At 40.9% G+C, this 22,226-nt stretch overlaps 1 protein-coding gene across 11 annotated transcripts in view; it reads right to left on the bottom strand.

The window, feature by feature from the left end:
• The window catches only part of LOC129562889 (U3 small nucleolar RNA-associated protein 14 homolog A-like), a 142,688-nt gene that overhangs the window by 78,218 nt on the left and 42,244 nt on the right, over positions 1–22,226 (bottom strand). For 8 of the 11 annotated variants that reach the window (XM_055436365.2, XM_055436363.2, XM_055436364.2 and 5 more), the window contains one exon: positions 8,774–17,916. The exons of the other annotated variants lie outside the window; for them this stretch is intronic. In XM_055436365.2, the coding sequence (XP_055292340.2) occupies positions 15,573–17,916 (2,344 nt within the window). In that variant the 3' untranslated portion in view covers positions 8,774–15,572. Of the gene's footprint in view, positions 1–8,773; positions 17,917–22,226 lie in introns of those variants that run through there. 11 annotated transcript variants of the gene reach the window in all.

The following is a 22,226-nucleotide window of genomic DNA, read 5'->3' as shown; positions in this document are numbered from 1 at the left end:
AGGGGAGTTGCTGCAGAGGGGGTTGCCCAACATCACAAGCTCTGTCACCTCTGCTAGAAGCAGTGGAGTCCATCTGTAGACACTGCTGATGGACCTCTGTCCTCAGATTTCACCTACCTCACTGGGCCCTAAATCCTTTTACTGTCAAATCTCAGAGACACAGAATTAGATTAGTGATAGTACTCAGTTCATATCACACCGATACCGTGACATTCACGTGTTCTCCAGGGGAATCCCAGGAGGTGAGGGATGCTCCATGACCTGGAGCAGCTGACAACTGTGCCCTTGATGGTTTCCCTGCTTCCAGCTCATGGCAATGCACTGAAGTCTACAGACACTGGGCTACATGGATCTACAGACTGTATTATCTCCTTTTAGCTTAAGTAACCTGCCCAAAATGTGGTAAAATTGGGCCTACAAAAGGACCTTGGATCAAAGATAACACCAACAAAGCAAGCATGACTGAACAACAACAACAAACAGGGCAAACGTGACGTACCTCCTGTGAATTTACAAGGTCTGAATCAGCAACCTTCCAATAATCGGGTCTGACAGTCAGCCAAAAAGGCTTGAATTCTTTGAATTTATCTAATTCATACTATTAGAGGTATGTTAATTAACACACGTCAACTATCAACATCACCTCAAGTACACAGATGTAAACAAGACATTTCAATAGCTGTGTGCATGTTGGTTTAGGGGAAAAAAGGCATCAGAAAATTTCCTTTTAAAAAAAAAATCTCAAAATAATCTTTCATGTTAACAGCAAAATGTAAATTATTCAATCTTGATTACATTTTACTTAAGAGTATATGATATATTGTATATAGATTATTGCTCCAAGTTGCTAAACATTTCCTGATTTTATTTCCAAAAAGACTTCCTAGTTAAAAAAGAAAAACTTTAGAAATAGTAAATGAGAATTAATACCAGGGTGTTCTGAGTATCTTGCATCTGATTCATGAAACAAAAGAAAGGCTGTGTTCAACTCTCAAAATTTGGTGCCAGTACTGCATATTCAACAATCTACTTAGAACATTCATTTAACACATAATCTATAATTAAGTGTATAGTTTTTTAATCATTGTTCAATGCCAGGCCATGAGCAGAAAATTAAAATAGTGAGAATTATATTGTTGTTTTGAAGAGAAGAAATTATCTTAATTATTTTTAAATTACCCCTTCACAAAATAGAAACAGAAATTCATTCTGTTGTATTTTTTAGGATCCAAACCCAGAAAACAAATTTATATGATAGGTGAATTATGTACTTAGACACAGCTTAAATCTCAGAATCATTAAATTTAAATCATTAAATCTCATAAATCATATAAACACCTTTAATATCTGGCTTCAGAAAAGTATTTTGTTGTTCATTGAGCTGATTAGTCCACAGTTTAATATGACCAGATATCAACCCCTCCTCCTCCTATTCATCCTGCCAGGGTAGGAATGATGACTCTTTTCTTGCATGCTCATGACACTTCATACATAAATATAATATGGCACTGCCCACAAACAGCCATCATCATGGCTCATTTTGCTTTGCAGCTGACTAGATGAAATTCTTCTAAGGCTGAATCCACTTTTCATTTTTCCCCTACATCTCCCAGAGTGACTGATGTACAGTAGACATCAGTGAGTATATGTAAAATTAATGTATCTTATTGAACTATCTGTACCATTTCTGAGGGTATATATTCTGTACTTGGGTATGATGGTCCAACCTATCTACCAAGTGATCTGCAAGGCTAAGTCTTCAAGTGGGGCTCAGAGTAAGAGCAGATTCTTTAGTAGGTACAGGCTGTCACTCAGGCTTATGACCCAACAGATTCAAAGGTCCTCAAAGCTTTTTTAAAATTAATTATTTATCTTTGGCCATGCTGGGTCTTCATTGCTGCACACAGGCTTTCTCTAGTTGTGGGGAGCAGAGGCTCCTCTCTAGTTGGGAGCACAGGCTTATTGTGGTGGCTTATCTTGTTGCGGAGCACAGAGCCAGTAACTGTGGTGCATGGGCTTAGTTGCCCCACAGCATGTAGGATTTTCCTAGACTAGGGACTGAACCCATGTCCCCTGCATTGGCAGGTGGTTACTTAACCACTGGACCACCAGAGAAGTCCTCAAAGTTGTGTGGAATAGGAAATTCCAGTAAGAGAATCACAGCATAGTCCCATAGAGTTTTGAAGCAAAGTTGCGCCTTTCTGAGCTCCTAACTATTCTTCCCCTGAGCAGACCCTGACATGCCTCAAGGACTTCAACCAAACACTTGACTGTGTGTTTGGTTCCCCACAAAGTCAACCCTGAGATGGAGACTGGTACACAGGAGGCATACTGGGGACTGCACTTGGGTACAACAACTGTAAAAGACTAAAAGAGCCGGAACTGGGCAAGAGGAGACGTTGAATGGTGATACAGTTGCAACAGAAGCCTCAGCTGATCACACAGGGAGTTCTGGAGTTGAGCTGACTCTATAGAGTTGTCTTGCCTTGAAGAGAAAAGGGAGTCAGATATTGCTACAACCACCAGGTACTGGATATGGGCTTCCCCCAGAGAGGGGGGCAGAACTTTGAGCAAGTCTGCTTCCATAGGCTCTGGGAAATTCCCAAAGGGGGATCAACTATGATCATGTTCTTGTAGAAAGTGTTATTTCAGGAAGACAAGCCTGTCTCAGTCCTGGATTGAGGCAGGGTGCCACAGCATCTACTATACCATGGACTCTGAGTGACTATGTGGCTTGAGCTTCCTATCATGAACTGAGTGCTCTCAAACCCACTAAGCCATAAGGGCTGGTGTGAGCAGAAACAATTTCTTTTCATTGGAAGTGCGGTCTGTGAGATTAGGTTCAAGTACATCTGGAAGAAACAAGCAAGTTATATCTATCACCATTTGCTGTAGGACTGATCCTCCTTCAATTCACACCACCATATGAGGACCTTCTATTGACCAGTTGATGGAGAGAGTCAGACGTGACTTAGTGACTAAACAAAAACAACTCAGAGTTAGCACCTACAAGGTTGAAGTGCTGCTCTGAAGGCTCTGGGAACTAAGGGGTAAAACTGGGAGGGGCCACTTTCACTGTTATACCCGATAAATCACTAGGCAAATTCTTGTTTTCCATCCCCAAACCTTGGGTTCTACTACTTTTGTGAACTAGGTCTTCAGGAAAAGAATTTCTTCAGGAGATAAAATAATGGTCCCATTAAACTTGAAGTGGAGTAGGGGCTACTGACCATTCAGGAGTCCTCAGGTCAAACTGAGAAAGCAGGTCAGGGGTAATTGGTATTAATTATCACGGGAAAATTAAGTTGCTGCTACACATCTGGTGCAGGAATGACCATATTTGGGACTTAGGATAGTCATTAGGGGGCCATTTAGAATCTGGAAATAGCTAAAGAACAGTAATTGCATGTCCAATATTAATGTTCGATTAAAGATGAAAGTAACCCAATAAAACCATAGAAAAATAAAGACAGACCATTTAGTATGAAGATATTTTTCATCAAGCAAATAATCCCAAATAACCAATGGACTGACTAACAGCCAAGGTAACATGGAATGGGTGATGGAATCTCACTGAAAAAATTATATTTTTCAGTGAGAAAATATCAGTGATGACCTTTGTGACCAGTTAGAGAAATAAGAACTGAAGGGTCTGTACATATTTTTATGGACCTATTATTTATTGATCATTTTTTTCTGCTTTTCCTCTCCCCCTCATATTTTATGTGAAAAAAATGTTGTTGATGCTTAATTTCACAATGAATTCACTAGGCCATGAGAAGCCAGATCCAAACTAGATGGGGAGTGCTGAAATTTACCTGGAGATCTTGGATCCAAGATTAATATGATGACTGATGGAACTGGCAGCTCCTCTTGTGAGAGGGAAGATGGAGAAGGCTTTTGTAGGAGAGAGGTGTTTCACATCTGACATTAAATATAGGTGGGAGCATAAGAATGAATGCTGGATATTAAAAGGGGTGGACTATGCTGGTTCTGAGTCTGTTTCCATCAGACCCACTCCATCCAGATTCTCTTTCTCTGCCCTGCTCTGTATCTCAAGGCTGATCCCTGAAGACTCCATTTCCAGTTGCCCTGTTGGGTCTGCAATGGGAGGTTCTGGAGGTAGAAAATCCAGCCCTCCTCACGTCAGATGGCATCTCCAGAAGTAGGAGAATTTCCTCCCTGGTTTGAGCTACCACAGAAAAGGTCTGCCATGACTGCAGCTTCTACCGGTGACCCTGGCCCTGGGCTCTGGTTACTGCCTCTCCTTCCACCTCACAGAAGTGGTGCCTTCTTGCTACTGGGAATCTTTGGGGTTTCTAATTTCCCCTATTTCTCAGCTTTCTTATCACCTTTGTAGCCAATTCTCTGTGTTACATTTCTTCTAAGTTCTCATGTGGCTTCCATTGCTCTATTTTTAAAATTGAACTCTAATTGACTGTCTATTTCTTAATTAGACCCTGACAGGTTAACTGCCCATGAATAAGAAACTGATTAAAGAATGATAATGATAATCACAATAGTTTGTATTTATTAAGAACTTACTGGGGCGACCCTGGGGTCCAGTGGCTAAGACTCCATGCTTCCAGTGGCCCGGTTTCGATCCCTGACCAGGGAACTAAATCCCACACGCTACAGTTAAAGATCCTGCACGCTGCAACTAAGAACCTGTACAGTCAAATTAATGAATTAATTTTTTAAAAAACAACTTACTAAGATCTAGGCCTTGTGCTAGAGATTTTATACGCATTAACTAATTTAATTTTCCCAATAACTCTAAAAGGTTACTCCCATTTTGTTTTAAGAGGTGACACAACTTGCCAAAGTTACACACTGACCCAAGTGAGTCTTGAACACGAGTCAGTGTGAATCAAATTCATACTCATCACAGTCATTCATCACCATAATGCATATTGTACAAACATCAAACAATATTTTGATAAAGAGTATTTTCAAAATAATAAATATTCCAAACAGTATTTTCAAAAAAACATATATACAAAAGTATCGATGATATAATATTAAGTTTTTAAAAGTAAAATAGAAAACTCCATGTATAGGATCATAAGAGTTTTTTTTTCAGTTTAATATGTATGTATTTATCTCATAAATGGTACTGGATTTCTACATGGTAGAATTACGGGCCATTTTTATCTTCCTTCATATGCACCAGTATTCTTTTCTGAATTTTTCCCTTTTATAAAATGGATGTGTATGATCTTGTGTTAGTGAGGATTGGGTGTGACACCTCCAAGATGTCATCAGATTCAGACTAATGCCCTCTTGTGGCTCCATCCACCTCAGTGCGCCACCTCAGAGGCTTCCCATTCCCATACCAGCAGCAGGAAAGAGCAAGGAAATACCTAGCCCTTTAAAGAAGTTTTCCTGGAAATGTCATACCCTTTTTGTTTCCATAGCATTGACCAGAAGTTAGTCACAGGGTCACCCCAGCTACAAGGGAGGCAATAAATACAGCCATTCAGCTGAGTGCCAACATGGGTTCAGTAAGTTAAGAATGGATGTGCAGCCAATTGATATTCTCAGGTATAGACCATTATAATCAGTATAAAATAAAAAATAAATTATGTTGCTTTAATTGTTCAATTCTACTACATATTTTCAAATTAGGTTCCATTTATATCCAAATAGAGATGTTTAACCTTTCAGCCTATTACAGAGGGGTAGTACATGGGGAGTGATTTTTTGAAATAAACTTTTAATTTTGGAAAATTTTAGACTTACAGAAAATTGCAAATGTAGTACAGAGAACTCATTTACCCAGTTTTGGTTTCTCCAAATACTGTCATCTTAAATTACCATCGTGCATTTGTCAGACTCTGCAAACCCATGAACTGTAGCACGCCAGGCCTCCCTGTCCATCACCAACTCCCAGAGTCCACCCAAACCCATGTCCATCAAGTTGGTGTTGCCATCCAACCATCTCATCCTCTGTCATCCCCTTCTCCTCCTTCCCTCAGTCTTTCCCAGCATCAGGGTCTTTTCAAATGAGTCAGCTCTCTGCATCAGGTGGCCAAAGTATTGGAGTTTCAGCTTCAACATCAGTCCCTCCAATGAACACCCAGGACTGATCTCCCTTAGGATGGACTGGCTGGATCTCCTTGCAGGCCAAGGGACTCTCAAGAGTCTTCTCCAGCACCACAGTTCAAAAGCATCAATTCTTCGGTGCTCAGCTTTCTTTATAGTCCAACTCTCACATCCACTGGAAAAACCATAGCCTTGACTGGACGGGCCTTTGTTGGCAAAGTAATGTCTCTGCTTCTTAATATGCTGTCTAGGTTGGTCATAACTTTCCTTCCAAGGAGTAAGTGTCTTTTAATTTCATGTCTGCAATCACCATCTGCAGTGATTTTGGAGCCCCCCAAAATAAAGTCTGACACTGTTTCCCCGTCTATCTGCCATGAAGTGATGGGACTGGATGCCATGATCTTAGTTTTCTGAATGTTGACCTTTAAGCCAACTTTTTCACTCTCCTCTTTCACTTTCATCAAGAAGCTCTTTAGTTCTTCTTCCCTTTCTGTCATAAGGGTGTTATCATCTGCATATTTCAGGTTATTGATATTTCTTCCGGAAATCTTGATTCCAGCTTGTGCTTCCTCCAGTCCAGCGTTTCTCATGGTACATTACCATTAACTAAACTCCAGATTTTATCAGATTTCACCAGGTTGTCCTTTTTCTGTTCCAGGATCCAAATCAAGATCCCACATTACATTTACTTATCATTTTTTCCTAGTTTTCTCTGGTCTGGGACAGTTTTTCAAGTCTTCCCTTTTAAAATTTGTGTTTTTAATGACCTCAACAGTTTTGAGGAGTACAGGCCAGGTATTTGTAGAATGTCCCCTGGTCTGGGTTTGTCAGGTGTTTTCTCAAGGTTAGACTAAAGTTACAGGTTTGGGGGAAGTGTAGTGCAGAGGTGAAGTGCCTTTCTCATCACATCCCATCAGGGGTGCCTGCTATCTACAAGACATCTCAAGGTATCCACTGACGATGTTAACCTTTGTCACTTGATAAAGGTGGTATTGGCAAGAAATCTATACTGTAAAGTTATTATTTTTTCCTTTCCTATATGCTACTCTTTGGAAGTGAGTAACAGTCCAGGCCATACATGGAGTAGGAGGTGAAGGTATCTACAAAGGTTATTTGGGACTCCTCTGTAAAGAAATGTTGCCTCTTCTCAGTGAGTGAGTAAAATGGATTGCTTTTCCTTCAAGATAATTAACAAGTGATGAGAACATCTTTACAGGCATTGTGGTCAGTTCTGGGATAACCTGATGTATCCCTAGTTTCAAGGAATATGTGATCTTGTCAAGGACAAAATAATATAAGGAAAGAGTCATGGTCTAAAGTGAGAGGTGCTCTAAAAGGTATTTGTGCCATGGAGCCTGGATTGCCCAGGTGAGGGAAGGTTTACTCTCTGGGAGAGAGATGGTCAGGAAAAGCATCTAGGAGGAAATGACAAACAAGGTTACTTACATTTATCTGGTTAAGTAAATTGGAGATCCCATTAATTGTTATCCCAAAAAAAGGACAAAAAGCTGGCCTGCAGGCTGTGAAACTGGCAGTGTTTGGTTTGCTGAATTTGAGGTGGGAATGTCCAATAGACATTTGGAAATTATGACCTGGGTCCTGGGAAGAGGAAGGAGTTTAAGAGGTAGATTTGGAAATTTCCGCTGGGATGGGCAGAGTCTCAGGGGGGCCTCAAGAAGGGTTAAGTCTTATCAGAGAGCATGAAGGATGAAAAGGGGGGTACAGGAGAAAGTGAAAGGATACAAAGGTCCCTCCTACTTTTAAGGTTTCTCAAGGCGCCCACTCTACTAGAGAGACTCAGGCAAAGGCTTGCACCTCCATTATGACGTGAAGCAAAACCACATTTACTGCAAGAATGAAGTGTGCATGGATGGAAATCAGTCAGCACCCAATCTCAAAGCAAATACACCACACGGGGATTTTTCAATGACTTATGATGGATGATAGATACTGAGCATGACTTCTATCTCCCTGAACCCTTGTGATAAGATCTCCAGCAAGATTAAAACCAAGGAAAAATGTCTTTTTCTTGATTTTAAAATGTTCAGGTATGTGTTTCTGCTGATTATATCGGTTCAACACAGACAATAAATAAAATTAAGAAACAAGTACTAAAAGTTACTCATGATAGTATTTCACAAAATAACTAACTAGAAGTTTTATATATGAACACACACACACATATATACATACAACAAATAGATATCATAATATATTTACATTATGGAAAAATTTTAAATGATAGTTATATGTAAAATTAATGTATATAATCTTCTGGAAATTTTTAAATACCTCTGTGGACATGAGTTTGAGTGAACTCCAGTGATGGACAGGGAGACCTGGTGTGCTATGATTCATGGGGTCGCGGAGAGTCAGACACGACTGAACGACTGAACTGAACTGAACTGATCTTTGCATACCTAATTTTTTAACCAAAATAAATGGAATCATACTGTGCACATTGCTGTATAACTCTCTTTTAAAAATATTATCATTAAATCATCATTATTACTATCATGAAGTGAAGTCGCTCAGTCATGTCCGGCCCTTTGCAACCCCATGGACTGTAGCCTACCAGGGTCCTCCATCCGTGGGATCCTCCAGGCAAGAGTACTGGAGTGGGTTGCTATTTCCTTCTCCAGGGATCTTCCCAACCCAGGGATCGAACCCGGGTCTCCCGCATTGGAGGCAGACGCTTTAACCTCTGAGCCACCAGGGAAGCCATTACTATCATGAACATTATTATTTATTAAAACGTGTACTTTTAGGAAAGTATCACTATTCTCATTTTACAGATAAAGAAACTGAGGATGACAGACATTAAGTAAATTGTGACCCAGAGTCATTTTAACCCAGTCTTCAGTTCAGTTCAGTCGCTCAGTCCTGACCGACTCTTTGCGACCCCATGAATCGCAGCACGCCAGGCCTCCCTGTCCATCACCAACTCCCGGAGTTCACTCAAACTCATGTCCATCGAGTCAGTGATGCCATCCAGCCATCTCATTCTCTGTCGTCCCCTTCTCCTCCCACCCCCAATCCCTCCTAGCATCAGAGTCTTTTCCAGTGAGTCAACTCATCGCATGAGGTGGCCAAAGTATAGGAGTTTCAGCCTCAGCATCAGTCCTTCCAATGAACACTGAGGACTGATCTCCTTTAGAATGGACTGGTTGGATCTCCGTGCAGTCCAAGGGACTCTCAAGAGTCTTCTCCAACACCACAGTTCAAAAGCATTCAAATCCATGGACTTTATATCAATAAATACTCATTTAGAATATTGGTTTAAAATTAATTGTCCAACATAGTAAAATTACAAATACACTGTATAGCACAGGGAATTCTATTCAATACTCTGTAATGATTTATATGGGAATAGAATCTTTAAAAACAGAGGATATATGTATATGATTCACTTTGCTGTACAGCAGAAACTAAAACAACATGGTAAATCTACTCCAATAAAAATTAATTTTAAAAATAAATAAAATAAAATTACAAATACAATATTCAACTTATAATATTAATCACTATCTTATTTTCCTTGTAAATATAGAAAATTTTAATAGTCTTTAATAAGGAGTTAGTATTAATTCTGGTCCTATTTACAAATTTCATTAAATGCTTTAATCATTTCAAATTGAATTTTGAATCTAACATAGTCTATTACCTTTTTAAGTATTTCAATATTTGATTTCCAGAGAGACCTCTCTCAAGTATTTAAGAATATTTGTATATCCAATAAGTTAAATATAAATAAGAATCTAAAAAGGCTTTCATTCTTACCATATTGTTTATAAAATACGTGAGATTTAAACATTAAACTACAGACTTAAACAAATTATTTAATTACACATTATAAGTTAGGACTGCAAACCTAGCATGTCAAGTTCTTCTAAATATCACAAACACCCAAAATACCAAACAGAAACTAACCCATTAAAATATAAATATCATTGCTACTTGTTTCGTTTACTTCCTCATCTTTAGTGAAAGTGAAGTAGCTCAGTCGTGTCTGACTCTTTGCGACCCCATGGACTATAGCCTACCAGGCTTCTCAGTCCATGGGATTTTCCAGGCAAGAGTACTGGAGTGGGTTGCCATTTCCTCCCCTTGTGGCTCAGCTGGTAAAGAATCTGCCTGCAAAGTGGGAGACCTGGGTTCAATCCCTGAGCTGGGAAGATCCCCTGAGAAGGGATAGGCTACCCACTCCAGTAATCTGGCCTGGAGAATGCTATAGACTGTATAGTCCTTGGGGTCACAAATAGTAGGACACAACTGAGCGACTTCATCTTTAGAGTGAATTCTAAATAACCTTGAATCAAAACAACCTATCCTACTGTCTGAGCCACCAAGGAAGCTCACATTCATAGTCTTTATTGATTACTACCCAGTTTGAAGGTTCCTGTGCATATGAACAAGCCAGGTTAACATCTGTTAATAGAAGCTTTAAAGGCTGGAATTGAACTTGTACTTAACCTGCAGCCTGATTCAACAAGCGTTTCAGAAAGATGACATATGAAAAAGGGAAATACAACTGGGGACTCACAGCATTGCCTATCATATACATTTTGTATACAAGCAAAGCTCTTGACCTGAAGACTAACTGCAAGGAAAATGACTGATGTCCTGTGGAGAAGGACTACCCTAACAGTTCCCTCGCTTGCTCAGGTTAGTAAGATTCCCCCATTGTGTGAATGTGAAACAATTCCTAGGAAAGCACACTGGTGTGTAAATACATCACATCTTTGTCTAGTTCTGGAGGATACGAAAAAATTAAAGTCTCATAAATGTAAAAAAAAAATAATAAAAAAATAAAATTAAATTAAAAAAAAAAAACCTATCCAGTTCTACTGACTGGAAGAGTAGCCTGTATTAGATTAACTTTCTTGCCAATAACAATTATAAATCTTCCATAAGATATAAAAAACAACTGTATGAAGACACTAGAGACCAACACAAAAAAGGGAGAAATGGAAAGGATATTATCCTTGCAGAAGAGAAGCTTACTGGGTGAAAATAAAAGTCACTCAGTCATGTCTGACTCTTTGGGTCCCCATGGACTGCAGCTTGCCAGGCTCCTCTGCCCCTGGAATTCTTCAGGCAAGAACACTGCAGTGGGTAGCCATTCCCTTCTTCAGAGGATCTTCCCGACCTAGGGATGGAACCCAGGTCTCCTGCATTGCAGGTGATTCTTTGCCATCTGAGCCACCGTGAGACCCACATTTAATAAGCTTTCCCCTGGGAGAATTTCATAGTCTGTTGCAGTGTGTGGGCAAATTGAGCTCAAGCAGAGAGTAGCACCACCTTACCTGCCTACTGAGAAACCTGCATGCAGGTCAAGAAGTATTAGAACCGGACAAGGAACAATGGACTGGTTCCAAATAGGGAAAGGAGTACGTCAATGTTGTATATTATCACCCTGCTTATTTAACTTAGATGCAGAGTACCTCATGCGAAATGCCAGGCTGGATGAAGCACAAGTTGGAATCAAGATTGCAGGGAGAAATATCAATAACCTCAGATATGCAGATGACACCACCCTTATGGCAGAAAGCAAAGAGGAACTAAAGAGCCTCTTGATGAAAGTGAAAGAGGAGAGTGAAAAAGCTGGCTTAAAAATCAACATTCAAAAAACAAAGATCATGGGATCCGGTCCCATCACTTCATGGCAAATAAATGGGGAAACAATGGAAACAGTGACAGACTTTCTTTCCTTGGGCTCCAAAATCACTGCAGATGGTGCCTGCAGCCATGAAATTAAAAGACATTTGCTCCTTGAAAGAAAAGCTGTGACCAACCTAGACAGCATATTAAAAGGCAGAGACATTACTTTGCCAACAAAGGTTGTGTAGTCAAAGCTATGGTTTTTCCAGTGGTAATGTATGCATGTGAGAATTAGACCATAAAGAAAGCTGAGCACCAAAGAATTGATGCTTTTGAACTGTGGTGTTGGAGAACATTCTTCAGAGTCCTTTGGACTGCACAGAGATCAAACCAGTCAATCCTAAAGGAAATCAGTCCTGAATATTCATTGGAAGGACTGATGTTGAAGCTAAAGCTCCAGTACTTTGGCCACCTGATGCAAAGAAATGACTGCTTAGAAAAGACCCTAATGCTGGGAAAGATTGAAGGCAGGAGGAGAAGGGGATGACAGAGGATGAGACGGTTGGATGGCATCACTGACTCGATGGACATGAATTTGAGCAAGCTCCGGGAGTTGTTGATGGGCAGGGAAACCTGGTGTGCTACATACAGTCCACGGGGTCACAAAGAGTCAGACACGACTGAGCCACTGAATTAAACTGAGAGAGTAGCAGTTTTACTAGAATGATGAGACAGAGTTGAAGTTTTAGAAATGATCCAGAAGCACTGGAAATCAGGAAGAAAGAAGTCGGAGGAGGGGGGCTGCCCTCAGAAAGGAAAAAGTCACAAAAGAAGGCAATCCAATCACTGTTTTTTGGCAGAAACTAACACAACATTGTAAAGCAATTTTCCTCTGATTAAAAAATCAATAAATAAAAAAAGTAAATCCAAAATTTTCATAGATACCTCTTTAACCCTTGACTAATTCCTAAATTGTATATGCACAGGACAAGACCTCTGTCCATGGAATTCTCCAGGCAAGAATACTGGAGTGGGTAGCCATTCCCTTCTCCAGGAGATCTTCCCGACTCAGGGATCGAACCCAGGTCTCGTTCATTGCAGGCAGAATCTTTTTCTTTTCTTAAATTTATTTATTTAATTGGAGGCTAATTACTTTACAACATTGTACTGATTTTTGCCATACACGGACATGAATCAGCCATGGGTGTACATGTGTCCCCCGTCCTGACCCCCCTCCCACCTCCTTCCCCATTCCATCCCTCAGGGTTGTCCCAGTGTTCCGACTTTGAGTGCTCTGTTTCATGCATCGAACTTGGACTGGTGATCTATTTCACATACGGAAATATACATGTTTCAACGCTATTCTCTTAAATCATCCCACTCTCGCCTTCTCCCACAGAGTCCAAAAGTCTGTTGTTTATATCTGCGTCTCTTTTGCTGTTTCGCATATAGGGTCATCGTTACCATCTTTCTAAATTCCATTCAGTTCAGTTCAGTCCAGTCGCTCAGTTGTGTCCGATTCTTTGCAACCCCATGAATCACAGCATGCCAGGCCTCCCTGTCCATCACCAACTCCTGCAGTTCACCCAAACTCATGTCCATCAAGTCGGTGATGCCATCCAGCCATCTCATCCTCTGTCGTCCCCGTCTCCTCCCGCCCCCAATCCCTAAATTCCATATATATGCATTAATATACTGCATTGGTGTCTCTCTTTCTGACTTACTTCACTCTGTGTAATAGGCTCCAGTTTCATCCACCTCATTAGAACTGATTCAAATGCATTCTTTTTAATAGTTGAGTAATATTTCACTGTATATATGTACCATAGCTTTCTTATCCATTCATCTGCTGATGGACATCTAGGTTGCTTCCATGTCCCAGCTATTGTAAACATACTGCTATGAACATTGGGGTACATGTGTCTTTTTCAATTCCAGTTTCCTCAGTGTGTATGCCCAGCAGTGGGATTGCTGGGTCGTATGGCAGTTCTACTTCATTTCTTAAGGAATCTCCACGCTGTTCTCCATAGTGGCTATACTAGTTTGTATTCCCACCAACAGTGTAACAGGGTTCCCTTTTCTCTGTACCCTCTCCAGCATTTATTGTTTGTAGACTTTTTGATAGCAGCCATTCTGACTGACGTGAGATGGTACCTCATTGTGGTTTTGATTTGCATTTCTCTGATAATGAGTGATGTTGAGCATCTTTTCATATGTTTGTTAGCTATCATATGTCTTCTTTGGAGAAATGTCTGTTTAGTTCTTTGGCCCATTTTTTGATTGGGTCGTTTATTTTTCTGGAATTGAGCTGCAGGAGTTGCTTGTATATTTTTGAGATTAATTCTTTGTCAGTTGCTTCATTTGTTATTATTTTCTTCCATTCCGAAGGCTGTCTTTTCACCTTGCTTATAGTTTCCTTCGTTGTGCAAAAGCTTTTAAGTTTAACTAGGTCCCATTTGTTTATTTTTGCTTTTATTTCCATTACCCTGGAAGGTGGGTCATAGAGGATCCTGCAGGCAGATTCTTTACCATCTGAGCCACCAAGGAAGCCCAAACAAATAAATAAAAGAAGGCAATCCGAAATTTTCATATAGATATCCCTCAAATTCTTGACTAATTACTAAACTGTGTATGCACAGGACAAGACTTCAAGAAACCCAGCAAAAAGGAGGCTAAGGAACTGAACTGAGATTTTAGCAGCTGCCTAGGACACAGGATTTTAAGGTTGGCATTTAAGTCCATCCAAGGCTATGGTTTTTCCAGTGGTCATGTATGGATGTGAGAGTTGGACTGTGAAGAAAGCTGATCGCCGAAGAATTGATGCTTTTGAACTGTGGTGCTGGAGAAGACTCTTGAGAGTCCCTTGGACTGCAAGGAGATCCAACCAGTCCATTCTAAAGGAGATCAATCCCGGTGCTCATTGGAAGGACTAACACTAAAGCTGAAACTCCAATACTTTGGCCACCTCATGCGACGAGTTGACTCACTGGAAAAGACTCTGATGCTGGGAGGGATTGGGGGTGGGAGGAGACGGGGACGACAGAGAATGAGATGGCTGGATGGCATCACCGACTCGATGGACATGAGTCTGAGTGGACTCCGGGAGTTGGTGATGGACAGGGAGGCCTGGCGTGCTATGGTTCATGGGGTCGCAAAGAGTCAGACACGACTGAGCGACTGAACTGAACTGAACTGAAAATAGAGGAAGTTGCAAATAGCTAGAGCTTTCCTCTGACCTTCCTGAAGAACTGCACCTATGGAATAAAGACCACATCTGAGGAAAAAAATTGAATATGCTTTTCTTAATGAAGATTAAAACTAAGCCCCCAAGGATCCAGATAATCTGCCAGTAAATTAACTGTTGCCACAACAAAATTCTTTAGAAGAAGATAACTTAACCCAGATTTTCTGCAACATATTATCCTCAATGACTAATATATAATAATAAAAAATTAGATATGCAAAGAAGCAAAAAAAATTGATCTATAATTAAGAGGTCAGTAGAAGCAGACCTGTAAAATGACTCACAAAATGGAATTACTTGAAACGGATACAATAAATATGATAGAGAATCTATAGGAAAACATGGCCAAGGTGGATGAACAGACAGGTAATCTCAATGAACAAATGAGAAAAGCTGTTTCAAAAAACCATATAGAAATTTCAGAATTCTAGAAATTTTAGATGTATAACCTAAATCTAATCATGAGAAATTATCAGACAAACTCAAATTGACTGATATCCTGCAAAATACTTGCCCTATAATCTTTTTTCTTAATAGATAAAAATGCCTTTATTCCTAAAACGTGGCTTAACTACACCCACAGTGTGCTAAGCTTGTTTTGGAATCATCTTGCAGCTCCAAGTAAAACCAGGCCAGTCAGGGCTATTGGTTCCTGGAACCAAGGTGTCACTATTTCAGCAATTCAATCCACACAGTTATTCTCCAGATGTTTTTTGTGACGTATGGAGAGTCGTTTTGGATTCCTCTGTACAACAGAGAGGTCTGACCTTGAGGAAGATCGGTAGCCCACATCCTCTGCTTTGATAGGCTTAATGATATGGCCTGACTTGGTGACAACCTTGGGCATGGTCAGCTTTTGGAAGGCCCTCTGGGTGTTCCATGTAGATCCTATGGGGGTCTGGATGGTCCTTTCAAATTGTTGATAGTGTGTGAATGGATGTGGAAGCACCTGCACCTGATGAGCTGCTGCATGGATGTTCCACTTCTCACTGATAATCATGTTTGGCAAATTCTTGTCTTTCCTTGGAGGACCCTCAGGGGCTTTAATGAGAAACCGGCATCTCTTCTTGGCACTGGGCTTCAGGCCCATACCACCCCACTCGCCCCAGCCAGGCAGAGTCAGGTCCAGGTCCTTTGGCTTACTTGCCTCCACAGCTTCCCTCTTCTCTTTCAAGAAGTCTCTGATGACATCATCCCCAGCAAAAGCTTCCTTTATCATCTGCCTTTGATCTCTCTCTTCTTCATCTTCCAACTCCTGTACAGTCGTGGGAACTGCCAAGGACTTCACGGAAGGCGATTTTGTGGTTAGGAGGTTCTGGAGATCAATCATTTGCTCCTTCCTTTTCTTCTCCTTGGGGGCACCAATATGATTACTTAGATTCTTCTCCAACTGCAGCCCTTCCACTGCAGTTCTGGGAAGCTCCTTGTTTTCAACGCACCCTTCTCTGCCCAGCTCGTCTAGAGTCCGAGCTCTCTCTGGCCTCTGCAGCAACACAGGCTCCTCTTCCTCCCTGGCAGGTTCCTCTCTCTGAGCTGTCCTCGCTGAACTCAGTTCTTGCTTCCCTGACTGATGGTTCTCCATGATGAGTTTCTGAGACAGTGCTCTCAATTCAGACAGCACCTCCTGGCTGCTAGGGTCCTTTGTTACACGTCTGTGCACTGGCTCCGCCATGTGGCTGAGCTCTGACTTCTGTTTAAGTGATCGCCTTTCCTCAAATTCTTTCAAGAGAGTTTCTTCCTCCACCACTGCTCTTTCTTCCTCACTTTCAGAAGTCTCCTGGGCTTCAGGCTCAGCAGGATCTTCCAGGTCTTTCTGGACCTCAGCCTCTTTGGCATCAGTGAAGTGACTCCAGAACATCCAGGGGTTCAGTCCGTTGGCCTTTATCTGCACCCCATTCACCATGTCAGGGACAAGAGGTTCTTCCCCTTCCTCCTGGCCTTCCTCCTCTTCCTCACTCTCAGAGGCCGCCCGGACCTTCTGCGTCAGCTCTCTGTTCCTGGCCAGCTGTTCCTGTATAGCCTGGCGAGCCTCCAGGTCATGTTTGGCCATAAGTGCCTTTGATTTTGCCCATCTCCCACTGTTCTGGTGCTTAAGGCTCATTCGCTCCATCCTTCTGGCCTTGTCAAGTTTTTCCAGTTCTTCCAGGGCCGCAGCAGGATTGACCTTCTGCAGCTTCTCAAAATCTTTTAAGGCTTGCTTGGCCTTTCCTTTCTTCAGAATTCTGTGATACTTTTTGCTTTTGATTCTCTTCTCTCTTCGAGCCCTGGCCTCATAGTAGGACTGCAGGGCCCGGGCCCTTTGAAGCTCTGCTCGGCGCATCTTTACCTCCTCCAGGCTCATAGCTTTGACAGAGGCCTTTTCCACGGGAGTCAGTAAAGGGTCTGTCACGGGCTGCTTGTTCTTATGGAGAAGATTGAAAATCTCCTGCTCCAGGGGAGTTCCTGCCTTCCAGCCACTGACCACATGTTCGATGGGAGCAAAGGCTGACTGGGGCTTGCTCAGGGGAAAAACCAGTTGCTCTGCTTGCCAGTTCTTCAGAACGACAGGATCCCATTTGGAGAGGATTTGGGAGCTTTTATTGAATGCCACTTCTCTGTGGATCCGCTCAATCTCTTTTCTGTGAAGTGGTAACTCCACAGTCTTCTTCGATTTCACTCGATTCAGCTGCTTTTTCACAGCAGCCAGTGAGGATGAAGTTTTAACAGGCTCAAGCAGATCTGAAAGGACCAGCTTTTCTCCTGATCCTTCAGAACTTACACTGAACTCTGACACCTTCAGACTAGCCTCAGACCTCTCAGCCAGTTTCTGCCTATCCTTTCCATTAAGTGAACTGATTGAGTCCAGAAGCTTCTGATGCTTTCTTTCTCCAGCACTGTCCCCTTCATCTCCACTGGTACTCAAGGCGTAGTCTTTCGGCAAATCCTCTAGTTGGTTAGAAGCCAGAAGGTGGCTCTCCGCAGCCTGGTTCGCGCTCATCTCAGCAGCCTGTCTCTCACATGGACCAGGAGCAGAAGTCGAAAGTGCCCTATAATTTTTAAAAATAACAAAGCCATGAAAGTCAAAGAAACACACACATAAAACTGTTTTATAATGCTCAGCATACAGGTTCTACATATTACTCAACAGATTAATACTCACCATAGTCATTCTTCACTATAATTCATGTTAAAAGCCACCAAACTATTTTGAAGAATATATACACGAAAGTGTTTATAACACTAGTTTCTTAAAGGTACAATTAAAAACTCAATTCACAGAATCCTAAGAGTTTTATTTTTTAATCTAATAGCTATCTATCTAGCTATCTTATAAATATACTAGATATGACTATAAAGAACACCCTTCTTACACAAGATTGCCAGCTAACAAACATAAAGTAATGATAAAAATTATCATTTTACCATAACTGAAAAACATTAATTCAGGCAGACTTGTCAGTGGATGTCAAAGCCTTTGAATGAAAGATTGGTGGGGAGCCAACTGTTCACATAGTTCAGGAGTCTTAGACCACTGGTATGATAACCACAAGAGGGAAAAATTTACATTGGAGGAATCAAGTTGTCAACACATTAACTCACTGATCAACCTTGTCATCCTTCATGATAAGACAGAAAGATATACATTCTTCCTGGTGTGAGATAATATGAACAACACAGTAGTACCTGTGAATATTCTTGCCAAAAATATTTACCAGAGTTTAACTGATTATTTACATCTAATTTTCATGTAATGAGAAATCTGGGGATAGAGGAACAGGTTAAACTGACACCATGAGGGGTCAACCAAACAAATCCAGAAGGTAAAAGATATAGATGGACAAATGCCCAATTCCCTTGAAAAAGCATCCTATAATGAAAAAAAAAAATGCAGTCTCCTGACTGTCCTTAATTTTAAAAAGACTGTAAGACACATAACCACATTACATTTGTCCTTGATTGGATTTTGGTTTGAATAAGTTTTAAGTATACTTTTGGGATAATTGGAAAATTTTAAATGCAGACTATTAGATCATATTAAGGAATTGTTAATTTGGTTCAAAGTGACAATGGGTTGTGATTAAGTAAGAAAATGTCCTTATTCTTTGGAAATGCTTTGTAACGTATCACTGTCCTCAATTATTTGACCCTTCTTTTCTGGATAAGAATTATATATCCTCTCCTTCCCTCACCTCTCGCCATGAGATTTGCAGGCCTTCCTCTAGAAGGAGTATATTTTCCCAGCCACTGACATTATGCTGGTCTTTGGTCAGTGAAATATAAACAGAAGTGACACTTTGCCAGTCTGACAGAAACTTGAAGTGGCACTGCAAATTTCTGTCTGCTCTCTTATTCTTTTCCTTCTTCCATGGGAATGGCATGACCTAACTAGGGGCTATTCCTTCATCCTGGATCCCAGGATGAAGAGAAAGATGAAGTAGACTCATAGCCTATCCATTCACTGAGTATAGCCACTGGGGTCGCGGAGAGTCGGACACAACTGAGCAACTGAACTGAACTGAACTGAACTGAATGAGAAGGAAGAGAAACTCTGTTGTATGCTGCTGAGATTTGGGGTTGCTCTTTATAGCAGCATCACTTAGTGGAAGCTGAGCTTCCACTCTGATACAGAGACATATTGGAGTATTCAGGGATGATGTATTTTTAATTATTTAGCAGATATTCAAAGAAATACAAGATATGAAAAGAATCAAATGAAAATTTTCGAATTTAAAAAGCAACAGCAGAAATTAAAAAAAAAAAAAACTTACTGGATGGGCTCAAGAAAAGAGTGGAGGTGACAGAGGAGCAAACCTAAAGCTAGAAGGATAGAAATGACCCAACCTGAGCAACAGAGAGAAAACAGATTGGAAAACTAAACAAAAACTCAGGATCCTGCTGTACAATATCATGCCTATAATAAACAATACTCTATTACACACCTAAAATTTTGTTAAGAGGGTAGATCTCATGTTAATGTTCTTACCACAATAAAAAACACAAAAAAATCATATTATCAACAATGACAAAGCTAGGTAAGAAGCTATTTCAAATCTTAAAAGATGATGCTGCGAAAGTGCTGCACTCAATATGTCAGCAAATTTGGAAAACAGCAGTGGCCACAGGCCTGGAAAAAGTCAGTTTTCATTCCAATCCCAAAGAAAGGCAATGCCAAAGAATGTTCAAACTACCCCACAATTGCATTCATCTCACATGCTAGCAAAGTAATGCTCAAAATGTTCCAAGTCAGGCTTCAACAGTACGTGAACCATGAAGTTGCAGATGTTCGAGCTGGATTTAGAAAAGGCAGAAGAACCAGAGATCAAATTGCCATCATCCGTTGGATCATAGAAAAACCAAGAGAATTCCAGAAAACCATCTACTTCTGCTTTATTGACTACGCCAAAGCCTTTGACTGTGTGCATCACAACAAACTGTGGAAAATTCTTAAAGAGATGGAATACCAGACTGTCTTACCTGCCTCTTGAGAAATCTGCACGCAGGTTAGGAAGCAACAGTTAGAACCAGACATGGAACAACAGACTGGTTCCAAATTAGGAAAGGAGTATGTCAAGGCTGTATATTGTCACCCTGCTTATTTAACTTAGATGCAGAGTACCTCATGCGAAATGCCAGGCTGGATGAAGCACAAGCTGGAATCAAGATTGCCGGGAGAAATATCAATAACCTCAGATATGCAGATGACACCACCCTTATGGGAGAAAGCGAAGAGGAACTAAAGAGCCTCTTGATGAAAGTGAAAGAGGAGAGTGAAAAGGTTGGCTTGAAGCTCAACATTCAGAAAACAAAGATCATGGGATCCGGTCCCATCACTTCATGGCAAATAGATGGGGAAACAATGGAAACAGTGACAGACTTTTTATTCTTGGGCTCCAAAATCACTGCAGATGGTGACTGCAGCCATGAAATTAAAAGACATTTGCTTATTGGAAGAAAAGTTATGACCAACCTAGAGAGCATATTAAAACCAGAGATGTTACTTTGCCAACCAAGGTCCATCTGGTCAAAGCTATGATTTTTCCAGTAGTCACGTATGGATGTGAGAGCTGGACCATAAAGAAAGCTGAGCGCCAAAGAATTGATACTTTTGAACTGTGGTGTTGGAAAAGACTCTTGAGAGTCCCTCGGACTGCATGGAGATCAAACCAGTCAATCGTAAAGGAAATCAGCCTTGAATATTCATTGGAAGGACTGATGCTGAAGCTCCAATACTTTGGCCACCTGATGCGAAGAACTGACTCATCAAAGAACCTGATGCTGGGAAAGACTGAAAGCAGGAGGAGAAGGGGAATGACAGAGGATGAGATGGTTGGATGGCGTCACCAGCCCGATGGACATGAATTTGAGCAAGCTCTGGGAGTTGGTGATGGACAGGGAACCCTGGCATGCTGCAGTCCATGGGGTCACAAAGAGTCTGACACAATTGAGCAACTGAACTGACTGAAGCTAAGAAGTGGTACTGAGAAGCAAGAACTACTAAAAATAAATGAATCTACTACTCTGAAAAAAACTCACTGTGTATAAAATAAATAAGCCATGGTGATACAGCATAAGGAATATGGTGAATAATATTGTTAAGTTTGTATGGAAACACATGGCTGCTAGACTTATCTTGTGATCTCTTCACCATCTATGCAAATAGCAAATCTCTATGTAGTATACCTGAAACTAACATAAAATTGTATGCCAACTATATTTCAATTTTTAAAAAATTAGTATAGAGATGTCAAATGAAATTCTAAAGTATAATCAAGAGAAGTCTGAGAGATAACACTTCAGAAGGGTTTCATGCTAAAAATCAACACACAAAACTCAAACATTCTTTGATATACCAGCAACAAAGATGTGCAAAACAAGATTAAAAACACGAGACCGTTTATAACCACTCAAAAGCAAATTAAATACCGAGACATGAATCTAACAAAACATGTATAGGATCTGTAGGCTGAAAATTATAAAAAGAGTTTCTTATGCTTCCATGATTTTCCTGGCTTTGACACTTTTTTTTTCTTTGTGGCCTCACAATGAGGCATCTGGAATCTTAGTTCCCCAACCAGGGTTGGAACCTGTGACCCTTGCAATGGAACCATGGAGTCTTAACCACTGGGCCACCCAGGAGAAGACTGGCTTTGTTACCTTTAAAGATCACAAGGCAGGTATTCTGCTGAATGTGGGTCAGTTGGGATTAGTATGATGATCCCTCATGATTAGATTCAGTTTTTGCATCTTTAGATTGTGAGAGTGAACTGCCTGCACCATCTGTCACCCCACTGATGGCCAGGGTCAATCTGATCTGGCTGGCTAGGCAGGTGTCCCCTTGCCCCATCACTGTTCCCCA

Source organism: Moschus berezovskii, chromosome 9, assembly GCF_049115385.1.
Source record: "Moschus berezovskii isolate FMDL1 chromosome 9, NW_MosBer_1.0, whole genome shotgun sequence".
NCBI classification, from domain to species: Eukaryota; Metazoa; Chordata; class Mammalia; order Artiodactyla; family Moschidae; genus Moschus; species Moschus berezovskii.
Note: the sequence above shows the minus strand (reverse complement) of the source record. Positions and strands in the feature narration are given on the sequence as shown.